At 57.8% G+C, this 12,500-nt stretch overlaps 1 protein-coding gene across 12 annotated transcripts in view; it reads left to right on the forward strand.

The window, feature by feature from the left end:
• Positions 1-12,500, forward strand: part of EBF3 (EBF transcription factor 3) — a 114,551-nt gene that overhangs the window by 85,748 nt on the left and 16,303 nt on the right. For all 12 annotated transcript variants that reach the window (XM_065894538.1, XM_065894539.1, XM_065894545.1 and 9 more), the window contains 2 exons: positions 735-865; positions 1,361-1,487. In XM_065894538.1, coding sequence (XP_065750610.1) covers positions 735-865; positions 1,361-1,487 — 258 coding nt within the window. The remainder of the gene's footprint in view (positions 1-734; positions 866-1,360; positions 1,488-12,500) is intronic.

Here is a 12,500-nt window from a genome sequence, read left to right on the forward strand (position 1 = left end):
CGTGCTGGGCCTTCTGGTCCCGCTCCCCTGTGCCCGCCCTCGCTGTCTGTCTCCCCTCCCCCAGCAGGGCCAGGCCGCGGCAGCATTGTAATAACTCATGCAAATGTGAGCGCTCCCAGACAAAGGGAGGTCAGGCCAGCGGCTGGGGATTCCTGTCGACAAACAGTATTAGGTGTACAATGTGTACCTTTGACAAAAGTATTAATATCGTGCTTTTGATTTTTCTTTTTCCTGATGAAAAATGAAAAGTAGTAATTGTGAAGTGACAGAGGAAAATGAAGTTTTGAACCAAAAGGCAAAGTTCGCGGATGAAAAACCCCAACCCAATTAGCTGCTTATGAGGAATCGAAATGCAAGGCATTTGCTCTTCTGTCTCCCTCATCAGCCTTTGATTGACTCTGCTCAGATCTGGACCGCAAAGCAGATAAATCGACGTGCCACGTGCACGCGATGCTAAATCATTTGTAATAGTCATATTTGCCCTGAAACATAATTTGCTACATCAAGCCATGTTTTCTCCTCACTCACCGGTATTCCGTGGCTTGGCCTTTGCTTTATAAAACATTTAAGAGTTTGCTTTAAACACATCAACGTGCTGATCTACGATTGCCCTTTGCGTGCCGCCCGGAGGAGCGGCCGCCTCCCTCCAGCCCCGCCCAGCGTGGCTGGAGGTGGGCAGCATGGCGGCAGCGTGGCAGGCTCTAAGGTCTGCGTTCTCTGTCTTGTGCGGGCAGCCACTCCATGCATCAAGGCCATCAGTCCCAGTGAAGGCTGGACCACGGGGGGAGCGACTGTGATCATCATCGGAGACAACTTCTTCGATGGGCTCCAAGTTGTGTTCGGGACTATGTTGGTATGGAGCGAGGTAAGCCCGCGAGATCGGTGCGCGTCCGGCTGCGGCTTTGTCCGTGGGCTGTCGGACATGCTGTCGACGGTGCATTCTGTCGCCAGATCCCCTGAAACCGACGGTCCGCCCGTGGCAGGGGCTTCTCCGGTGGGCGGGTGCAGACCGCTGCCCCACAGCCCTGGGGTTTCAAGCCTGGCGTCGGAGGTCCCTGAGTGCCCTGGAACAATTAGTGCTAGAATTACTAGAAGCAGGTTTAAGGAGACATATGGTGGTGATTTTCATATGAATGATGCCCTGTGGCCTTTCCTGCAAACTGAAACCGGGATCATTTGCAGATATTTTTCTGAAAGCACAACTGTAGGTCCTGAGTCTCTGGGTGACAGCTAGGAGGGAACATTCCGAGACGATGGTCCAATTTTTGCTCATTTTGGTAATTATATCCAACTGGCAAGTGTCCGCCTCTTGCACCCAGCGCCGCTGAAAGCCTCTTCCTTCCCTGTGTGGTTTTTATAGCTGATCACTCCCCACGCCATCCGAGTCCAGACCCCACCGAGGCACATTCCTGGAGTCGTGGAAGTCACCCTGTCCTACAAATCCAAGCAGTTCTGTAAAGGTGCTCCTGGGCGGTTTGTCTACACCGGTGAGTTCACATTTCCGACTTTCGTGGTGAATCGGTAGATGCTTCCTCCCAAGGAGGGCCTCTGGGCCCCCGGGGGCCCCCTGCATGGGTTCTGCGGTGAGGATGGGCGATCCCTCCGTGGCCCACCGGTTGGTGTAGTCAGGGGCAGTGTCTACATCCTCTTCCACATGGTGTGACGCTATGGACAGGTGCAGCCAGCTCGGGCCAGGTGACCTGGGCCCCTCCCCCTATCCGTGGAGCTTCCCTTCTCGCCTGCAAAGCAGGGTGGTGGGAGCTGTCAGTAACCACAGTACCCCTGCTTCCATCGGGTGGCTGCCCCGCGAGGTCCCAGAGGTTAAGGCTGCGTACCCTAGGTCACACGCACCCTGTAGATGGGAGCAGGTCTCTGCCCCGGGCCTGGGGCCTCAAACCCCACACCGCACTGCTGCTTCAAGGGGGTCCGTATTCTGGGAGGGTCTCGGACACACTGACGTCACCAGAAAGGGTCACGTGTACTGAAAGTCGTCTGCTGCAGTGCTTTGCCCACAGGCTGCTTGGAGAACACCATGCGTCTGAGGTGGCTACTGAGAAAGGCCGTAAATGACCACACGGCTTGTCTGCATTGGGACCCCTAGTCCTGCCACCTGCAGAAGCTGTAACCTCTGAGACGTGTTTCTGGGGGTGGCCAGCACCTGCTGAGCCCCACGAGGGCGGAGGGGACGGGGGCTTGTTCTTGGACAGCGTGGCCTCCAAGTGCTCGCGTGGTCAGGGCGGCGGGGGAGGTCCTTGCAGGAGCCTGGCTGGGACCCGGGGGCTCTGTCCACGTGCTGTCACCTGCTGCAGGATGCCCGGGGCAGGTCTGGCCTCCCCCTGGGATGCAGGCCTCTCCTCTGTCCAATGGGTGGGTTGACAGGGTAGAGACGAGGTCCCTTCCACTTTGGGGTTGGGGGAGGGAGTGGGGGTAACTGACCCCCGTCAGGAAGCGTGAGAGGCAAAATGTAAATTCTTCCAGTGACCGCTTTCCAACAGGCCCCGTGTCACTCCCAGGCTGTGCCTGGCTCGGGTCCTTGCAGAGAGCCAGGGCTGCTGTCCCCAGAGGCACCCACACCCTCGGCAGCCAGGGCTGCCAGTGACACCGGGGTCCTTGATCGGGGGAGGCCGCCTCCTCTCCAGCCCCCAGCGGCCCTCACGTGGTCAGGAGGAGAGAGAGGTTCCCTGCCTGTGCTAGGGGCCGTTTCCTCCCGTGGGACCAGCTCGCCTCCTGGTGAGCCCGGGAGGCGAGATGGAGGGAGGGCGGCGCCTCCAGCTGGTGAGGCCTCCACGTGTTAAATACCGCCGCGCAGAAGCGGGTTATGTGGTCGGGGTGCTTGTGAGCGCTCGTACCCGCGGCCGCCGTGGCCGCCAGGTCCCGGGAGGTGGGGGCCAGGCTCCCCACAGCGCTGGGCCGTCTCTGCAGGGCCCCTGCCGGCCTGTGGGTGCTCGTCCGGCTCTGGCTGTGAACTCAGGCCGTGGGGTCCTGGGCGCCCCGCTCGGCTCCGCCCGGTGTGGCCCAGGGACCTGGGGGGACCCCCGAGTCCCGCTTTCTCCTCGGTGCCGTGTGTGACCCGGGCTCCCGTCGGGTCTGGGTTCCTCGGAGGAGGGGATGTTTATGAGCTGGGCGGCTGGGAGCCACACCACGTGTGGGCTGCATGCTGCACGTGCCCCACGGGCGCCAGGTTGGGTCAGGCACCCGGTGAGCGCGTCCGTATGTGGTGGGACCGACGGCTCTGCCCCAAATGGACGGGGAGTCGGCTGTCCCTGTCAGCCTCTCTGGTCTCCTGGCCGCTGCCCCGCGGGCGCCTCCGGCCCTGCCCCTGACATCCGGTTCTTGACCCGCGGGCTTTTGATGCTGAGGTCGGCGGGCTGTCGTCAGCAGCAGCCACTCTTTCTGAGAGGAGACACAGTAGCAGGAAGGTCTGGTTCTTCACCCACCGTTGGCCACTGAGGACGGTGGCCCGCGTGGCTGGAAAGGGCCCCATGCTGAGCATCGCGGCGGACGCGGGTGCGGCTGGAGGGGGAGGCGCGAGGGCAGAGGGCCGCCCGTCGCCGCCAGTGGGTGTCCCGTGGCCGAGGGCCTGCCTCTCTGGGGCCGCGGTGGGGCAGTGCTCTCTGTAGCCCGCTGCCCTCGGCCGGGCAGGACGCTTTCCTTGGCCGGAGGCCTCGTGACCGCAGGGCAGCGGGCGTCCCCGAGTCTGTTCCAGTGACATCCGCGTCCCGACGCCCATCTTCCATTTCTGCAGCCGACGCCATGACCCCTCCCTGCTGAAGGGGCTTCTCAGACCCCAAGTTCAGTGTCCCGGCTGCCCAAGGCTATGGGGTTTCCTCCATCAGGAGTTCTCCCACGAACGGGCCTTTCAATGAAGCCATTCAGTGAGCTTGGCCTCTCCGCGGGGGCTAATTTACAGCCTTCCCCCACACCCCCATCATTAACGGGAATATACATTTCAAACGCACGTAAGGGATACGGGGGCCTACACTCCCAGAGAGCAGAGGAAAGGTGGGGTCATAACCTGTCTGACCTGGAAGCTTCTGTCTGATTTGCATTGCCCTGAAATTGATGGGACAGAGAAGCAATCATTGGGAATTGCTCTCCCTCTGAAAGCTGAGCCAGCCCTTCTGGAGGCAGGACACAGGCGCAGCCCCTGCGGGGAGGGCCCCGTCCCCTGGGCATCTGGCTCCCATCAGCATCCCCGGGCCTGGAGGCTGCGCGGACACCGTCACGCTGAACCCTCGGGGTGAGGCCGCCAGGCCTGGGGAGGAGGAACCAGAGTGCTGAGGAGGGCCCCTCCCCCTGCCCCCAGCCAAAGGCAAAGGCCTAAGTGATCTGTTTACAGCTATCTGAGAAGCACCCGATGCTTCAGAACCAGACCCGATTAGTCAACCCCGAGTGGGTGTAGGCGGGGTCCGGGGGGGGGGGGGGGCAGGCCAAGCCCATCCATCCAGGCCCCTTTGCCTGCTGCTTTCAACTACTATAAAGACACAATTACCTTGGGAAGCAGTGGCAGTGCAGTTGATTAGCACGGTGAATTAAAAGAATGAGTCACAATGACATGTCCAGCTCTTCCGTACTAGTCCTTTGTATTCCCAGCGTGCCTCACCCCTGTTGTAAGAAGGTCAGAAATTAGAGAGAGAGAACAGTTTTCAAGCGGCTAGCACTTAGGAGCAGAATTAACAATCGCTCTGTATGTAATTGCTGGTTAATAGTAAATTGCCTTCTAGACCGTAAAACGCAGTATGAACGGGTGGGCGCCTAAAATTAAATTAATGAGATATTTGCTGCATTTAAAAGTGAACAGTGCACATTAATAACTGAGCGTAACGCTTGTTTTAATATTTGTCTAACAGTGTATCATTTGCTTGTTTAATAATAATTAGAATCGTCCCGGAATATCCTACCTGAGGAACTCAGTGGTATGGGCAGATTGAACAGTTTCACATTCGTAATTTCACCAGTAGAAAGACATCAAATTGTTAAGAGCAATAAAAGAAATTATTTTTTAATTATCATGTAAGCATTGCGGTGTTACTTGATGAAGACAAATTGGAATTTGTATGCTTCTAATTGAAATTACGTTTGAGCGAAAACTGCTTTTACAGACCGTATTCCAAGTGTGAGGTGTTCACACACAGATGCGAGTGTCCCTGATTTCCTAACACGTCCATTTGGCAGAAGGGTTTTCCTGTTACACAAAAAAGCTGGAGCTGCTCGGTGGTGGCCTGAGTCCCAGCGTGGCTCTGCGGGACACCAGGACGCAGCCCAGGGGCTCTTCCTGTTGACCTCTTGCACCCAAATGTGTGGTTGACCCACCCTCAGTTTAGAGATTTCTTTTGCTCGATTAAAGGAATTCTATCACCAATTACCAGGAATCAACATGCTGTCTGCCACGGGCCCAGCCAACCCAGTTACTAAACAAGATGCTGGCAGCGATGGTGCCCAGGGCCAGAGCGGCAGGGACAGAGCTGGGGCCGGTCTTAGGTCTGCAAAGCATTGACTACATGGGGACATAAAAATGGTCATTTTCTGCACGAAGACGTGCATTCAGTTTCAGTCGTGAAATCGTTACTCAGCCAGTAGCTGCTCACGGTTTGTGTCCTTCCCGATACAGTGTTTATGGTTTGTTTGTTTGTTTTTTTAAAATCCCGTTGTGCCTTAAAACTGGCGACATGTCAGGGAGGTGACCGCCCTGTCCTCGGGAGCTGTCCCGGCACCGGGGGTGGGGGGTGTCTGTTGGCTCGCTCGGGGCCACCGTATCCTCTCACAGCCTTCTGCCACCTGACCCACACTTCACGTCACCCCTTGAAGGGCGCTGGCGTTCCTGAAGTGTTTTAAAGCTCTTTTGTGAGTGTTCAGATGTGATTCTGTCAACAGCACGGTGACACACAGTAGAGTCAGTGGCGCCCTTGACCACAGCCGGCTCCAGCTAGCTCTCTCCCAGGCCAGCGCTCTTCAAACAAATTACTTGTATCCACGGAGCAAATGATTCCTAATTGCCTTCCACAAATCATACTGTTTCTACTTCGCTAAACTAAATGCTAATGCCTTCCCCTTCAATGTAAACCAGCCGATTACTTCGATTATAAGTTTCTTAACCACGGAGATGGACATGGCGGAGATACTTTCATTCCGAGTTCGAGTTTGGGGTTCAGGAGTCTGTGACTCCTGGGCTCCCTGTCCCGGCCAGTGAGGCCCGGAGGCTCCGGCTGCTACCTGTGCGTTCCCGGCTGCTGCGGGCGCCCCGCAGGCACAGGGCTCCCACTGGTCCCAGCTCGCCCGTTGGATGGTGTCAGTGGAAGTCCGTGGTCCCCTGGAGGATAGACAGCCTCGCTTTCACGTGAGGCTAGTTCTGTGGAAGAACGTGCGGAGCTCAGGCCACCTCTGGGCCCGTCCGGAACCGGAGAGTTGGGATGGCACTCAGATGACGCGCGACTCCAACGTGGTTTCTCCTCCTGCCCCGCCCACCTTGGCTCGTCCTTGGTTACGTGTTGGGGGCAGAGGGCGAATTTCTCCCCACTGGCTGGGATGGTGTGCAGACCTGGGCGTGGAGACCAGCTGGTCATCTTTGGGGTCATTGGCGGGGCTCCTTGGGGCCACAGAGGAAGGGAGGGCGTGCCCCCTCCCTGCTGCCGGTGTCCTCTGCATTAGTGCGGTCCCAGCATTAGACCAAATGACGATCAGTGAATCTGCCGGCTTGCTGAGTGGGCACTGGGGGCACAGATCCAGTCCCGAGTCCCTCTAAAGGGTGGGGCGGTGAGGGCTCCCGGGGTCCCTGCTGCTTCCTTCCTCTCCTGTCTCGAAGGAGGCCGGGAGAATGAGACGCACCGCTTGTGCTATTGCACAAGTAGACTATCTGTCCTCATCAGTGACACCCATTTACTAGAATTGCGTAAAATGAACTATACCTCATACAGAAATCGCACATTTAGAGGGGTTCCATTCATCATCTGGAAATTGAGGGCCAGTAAACTTTTCTGCTCCTCCAGTGGGATCATAGGCATGCATCAAAATGTTAGAAATGATTGGTGAGAGGGAGCTGTCACCCATTTATCAAGGAAAAGAACATTATTTGCTAATTTCCCAACCAGGCTGGTGACAGGGTGCTTCGTCTTTGGACCCACGGTGACCAGCGTGGCCTTTTTGTTATTAGTACAAGTCAAGCGCTTTTGGGCAGCTGCTAACAAGACACATTTGTCTGTCATCGGAGGGGCTTTGGTTGTTTTCCAAGTGCTGTGACCACAGGCCGCTCTTCCCGCGGCCCGATGGCAGTGCTCGGTGGGGCTGTGCTCACCCGGGAGGAGAACCGACTGATAAATCACGAGATTTCCGCATCAAGGTGAAGGTATTGACTCTCGGCACCGAACCTGACAGAACGCAGCAGAGAGGAGACAACCATTTGTCTTCCCCAAAGGACAAAAGGGTCACGGGTTTCCCTCAGTGGGTGCGGGGACGCAGGCCCGCTAACCTCCCCCCACCCGGGAGGCCGCGGGCACGAGTCGCGGGATGGGACTGGGCCATGTCCGGGGTTTTATTTGGCGTCTCTGGCCGGTCAGGGTGCCTGCCCTGCTTCTGGGACAGGATGTGGGGTGGCAGGGAGATGGAGGGACCCCTTAAAAGCACAACAAGAGTGAACAGCATCAACGGAAGTGCAGAATAAGGTAGCGATGACAGGGGGTAAAAGCAGAACCCCACGAGTCACCCTGGCAGGAGAAAGTCCCGTAGCTTCAAGGAGGAAGACCAGGGAGAGCATCAGAACCACCGTTTCAGCGGAGAAGCCACCGAGGGAGCGTGTGAGCCTTCTGTTGCCGAAGAGGAGAAGAAATAGGCCCCGCCCGCCGTGGCCCTGGAAGCGTAGAAACAGGAGCGATGCCTCTTGTTTTCTTCCTGGCTGCCTGCAGCCGCGGAAGCCACAGGCCTCCTTCACCGCGTCCCTTTGGCCGCGCGCAAGGCCATGGCCCAGGCGGGAGGCGGACGGGGTGAGTGGGGTTTGCTCTCGAGGGCTGTGCGAGCCGGGACGGGGACGCCCCTGGGGTCCAGGGGCTGCTCGTGTTTTCATTTGAAACCTTTGTTTTGGGAAGGTCTTTAGGCTCTCGGCTGAGGCTTGGATCCTAAAGGCTGAACCCGAGAAAAAGTCCGTTTAAAAAACTATCATTTGAATCAGTTGGGCCTTTTTTATTCATTACAGAAAATGCAAACTTGAGTCATTCGAACTTTCTTAGAATGGTTTTTCAATAAAACAACGAAAGATGGGAGCCTCTTCGTCGGAGACGTGAACTGTCTGCTACACCCCCCAAAACAAATACATCGAAGTTTTCAAATGCGTCTAACGAGCATGTGAATAACTTGGTTCCACGCGGGACCCGGGTGCCTGTGGCTGGCGCCCGCGCTCTAGTGGAGGACGGGACCCGGGTGCCTGTGGCTGGCGCCCGCGCTCTAGTGGAGGACGCATTACAGAGCACGTTACAGTTTAAATACAGAACCTCCCATCGAGACAGTAGGCCGCTGCAGATCTCTGTACCTGTCGGTGTAAATCGTCTTTGGGGGAAGTTTCTCAAAGGTGCAGCCTGGCAGTGGGTCCATCATCCGCCTTCCAGACGCCACCCTTCCTGCCCTCGTGACAGCCCTTCCTTACGCCCTCCACGCACGGGAATCCTACCGCCTGACAAGGTGAGCTCTGCAGGGTCGGCCCAGCCTTCTACCGGCCTGACCCTCTCCCACCCGGAGCATCTGGGGACCAGAGTCAGGGCATCTGGGCGGCGGGGGTGTAGAGGGGATTCTGCCAGATTTCTTCCCCATCTTTTCACCCCTTTTGATCCTCCCAGGAGAAGGCCCTTGCCGGGGACTCCCCTTGGCCTTTCAGGCCTCAGCCCTGGGGATGGGAGGGGGTGGGGGCCGGCGATGTGGCACTCCTGCCCATTCTCAGGATCCGTGTGCCTGGTGCTGTGATCAGCCAGACGCTTTAGCCCCCGTAATCACTTCCACCCCGCTTGTGAAGACCAGCCCGGCGCCATCCCTTGCGAGCACGTCCCCAGTGCCCTTTGGCATGAACAAGAGCCAAGCCCGCCCAGGGGCTGCTGTTCCTCGGGTACTTTTACAGCAGGACCTCGGTGACTCTCAGGGCGTCCGGCCGCTGTGCACCCCAAGCTGAAGACGGCTCAGTTTGCCTGTGTGCTTGTCGGTTACAATGGAGGTCGTTTCCAAAGCTGACCCATTTTACCACCACGGAGGTGAGCCACACGTGCGCGAGGTGCTGGGGCCGCAGCCTCACGTGACCTGCCCGCCAGCCACCTGCCAACGGTCCCTCCTCACACCCTGGCGACCGGCCCAGGCCGCGTGCGCTCTGTCATGGCACCAGGGGGCCCACCTGCCAGCCACCTGCCTCTTCATCAGCACCCCCGATGCCGTGCCCGTCTGGTGCCTTCTTTCCTCCGCACTCAGAGAACACCCGCCGACAGTGATGATCTTTAAGGCGAGCATAGCGTCCGGGGTGGGATGCTGAGGCTTCGTGTCGACGTGACTTGGAACTTACCCGTGGTGTCCGGCGTTCAGTGTGTCCCCGAGGCCCACCTGGGCCTGGTACTCTGCACGTGATGCAGAGAAGGCGGGAAAGCAGCCGCGTCTCGTGGGTGCGCTCGCGGTGGGTTCCTCCCGGGGCCCCAGGCTGGCTTCACCCTGGCAGCCCCGTGCCTGGTTCTGGGCGCCTGATCCAGCTGACTCAGAGCCTGATGCGAACGAAAAAGAGAAGAGACTGTAACGAAACAGTCCCGAGAGCTGTTCGGGTCTCCGAGGAGAGGGGCAGCCGTGGCCCTGTGGGGTCTGTGGGCGGAGCGCCCCTGCAGAGACGGGGGGCCGGGGCCGGCGGGCTGTGCCCCCGCACGTCGGCGGCGGGGTCGGGGGTCCGCAGGCAGAGGGCAGAGCCTGCGCCACGGGTGGAAGAGATGGAGGGAGCGCATCAGGCGGGACTGTTTTACTTGAGAGACGTAATCCAGGATCCTGTGTTCGAGGACTCTGTTTTGTGATTTCAATATTTACATTAATCTTGGCGATGTCTTTAAAGGCTCTGCCTTAGAACGTTGCTTTTCCTCTTTGTCCACCTTGAAAAACCAGGGGTTACAAACGCCTCCGTGGGGATTGAGGAGGGCCAGCTTATCCCCTGGACTGGGGGGGGGGGTCTCTTCCTCGGCCCTCCGCTCCACCCCTCACAGCTGGGGGCCTGCTCACCCCAGTTCCAGCCTCCGTTCTTTTACGCAGACGCCAGACGCCCCGCAGACAGTATTCAGGCCATGAGAGGCCTTCGCCTTGGCATAGGCACAGGTGGCACATGGATTCTGATCGAGGTCAGGGGCGTTACTTCCACTTAAAAACTTTCGTTCTTTATTCAGATATAATTCACACAGCCTAAAATTCACCCAAAGTATACAATTAAGGGGTTTTTAGTACAGTCACAAAGCCGTGCAACCACTAACCTAAGTCAAGAACAGTTCATTACACAAAAAGGAACCCCGCATCCGTCAGCAGTCCCCCAGCCCCGCCGCCAGGCAGCTACGAACCTACTTCCTGTCTCTACGCATTTGCCCCGCTGGACATTTCCCGTGCACGGAATCATACGGTATGGGGTCCTTGGTGACCGGCATCGTCCACTCACGTTTCTCCCGGGTGGAGGTGTGATCAGCGCTTCCTTCCTCTGTGTGCCTGAAGGGTCTTCCCTTGTACACAGAGACCACATTTTATCCATTCATCTGTCGGTGGATCCTTGGTACAGTCGCTTCTCGGGATCCGCCGGGGCTTGGTCCCAGGACCAAATCTGAGGATGTGGAAGTGGCGGATACAGAGGGCCGACTGTAAGACAAGTGATGCTGCTGTGAAACATTCGTGAACAAGTTCTCGCATGGATATACGGGAAACGTCACGTTCATCTTGACTTCTCCAAGTCAGAAGTGAAGTATACCTTCTCCGTTGGCTTAGAATTTTCCAGAAGCCCTGTGGGTCCTCGTGGTCCTTACTCGTTACTATGGAGCACCTACTGTGCACCCTGCGCTGAGCAGGGCAGGTGCTGCGACACAGGGTGACGGTCGCACCTTCCGGGAGGAGCGTGTGATCGGATGGCCTGGGACGTGTGCCCCGGGGGCTGGTTGCCTCGGGCACACAGGAGGGAGGGGTCTTCCCAGAGCAGGACCGCCTCCAGCCTTGGGAGGGGGTGAACTTCCAGAGCTCCTTTCTCAGCTTGTCTCTGTACGGAGATTTTACGCGGGTTTCGAGTGTGCCGACCCACTGCCCGCATGGTTCTCCACAGAGCACTTTGTTGCCCACTTGGGTTTTACCCCTCCCGGCTCAAAATCTCTAAGAGGGTCGACAGCACAGGCACGCTTGAGTTTTCTTTCTTAAAGGAAGGGTGACATCTGGGTAGTTTGTGCTCGTCGTTCTGTTCAGGATGATTTTTATCGGCCACCTTCTCCCTCCCTTTTGTTCAGGCTCTTTTACACGTGGAGGGAAGGGGCTACCTTTGCTGGAACAGCCGGGGTGGGGGAGGTGAGGGTTGCAGGGTGGCCGGTTCCCCTCCCCTGCCTCCCTGGGGAGCGTGTCTCGGGGGTCCCTGTCGCCGGGGGCCGAGCCCTTGGAGGAGTGGGAGCACCCGACGCCACGTGCCTTGGTTTTCCTCAGCTGCCGGCCTGGGCTCCGTAGACGTCGTTTGAACGTGACTATAAAAGCCGTAATCTGGTGCATTCTTTGAGGTATGTAAACAGGATTGTTTGAATGCAATCCAACAGTTGTCGGCAAGGGTATTATTTTGGGAACAAGGAAGACGTGCTGTCCCCTTTTCTGAGTCTAGTGTCACATCACAATGCCGCCGTCCGCTGCCACGCGGCGGTGAATGGCGCAGGTCCCTGTGCGCTGGGCCGGGCGTGTGAGTACCAGACACTCCTCCCCGTGAGGCTGAGGCGATGCCTGACTTCCAGTTAGAAGTCAAGCGTGGTGCTTCTCCCATGCTCAGAAGTCTTGGTGACACGAGGTACCCTCGGCTTAGCGGGTCGGAGGGGCTCCCCCGTGTGAAACCGACGCTGCCCTGGGGTGGGTCTGATGCTGGAAAAGCCACGCCCCTTTGATGCGGGCGACCTCGGCTGAGCCGCTTGGTGCTTGGCGTTGGAGAGAGTGCCCGGCGCCTCCCGTCTGTCCCTGCCGTGCCCAGGCCGGCTCCGGGGCAGCGCCTCGTGGTGAGTGATGCAGGCCCACCGTGGCCTTTGTGTTTCCCGTGCACGGTGCCTGGCTAGCCCTGCCGAGTTCTGTGATTGAAATTCATTGCCGAATTTATTGAGAAATTAATGAGAAAAGCTGCAAAGTATTGACTTTGAGAGGAAAACACAACTCATCTTGAATGAGGAGGAAAATGCAGCAGTAATTTAGCCGCTATTGATTTGGCCCTGTCCATGTATCGATCTTCATTTTACAATATTAATTTGCACCTGCAATCGGCTGCTAAGGGAACCGATTTCATTTCGTGG

The sequence above is a fragment of the Phocoena phocoena genome, chromosome 16 (genome assembly GCF_963924675.1).
Source record: "Phocoena phocoena chromosome 16, mPhoPho1.1, whole genome shotgun sequence".
NCBI lineage: Eukaryota > Metazoa > Chordata > Mammalia > Artiodactyla > Phocoenidae > Phocoena > Phocoena phocoena.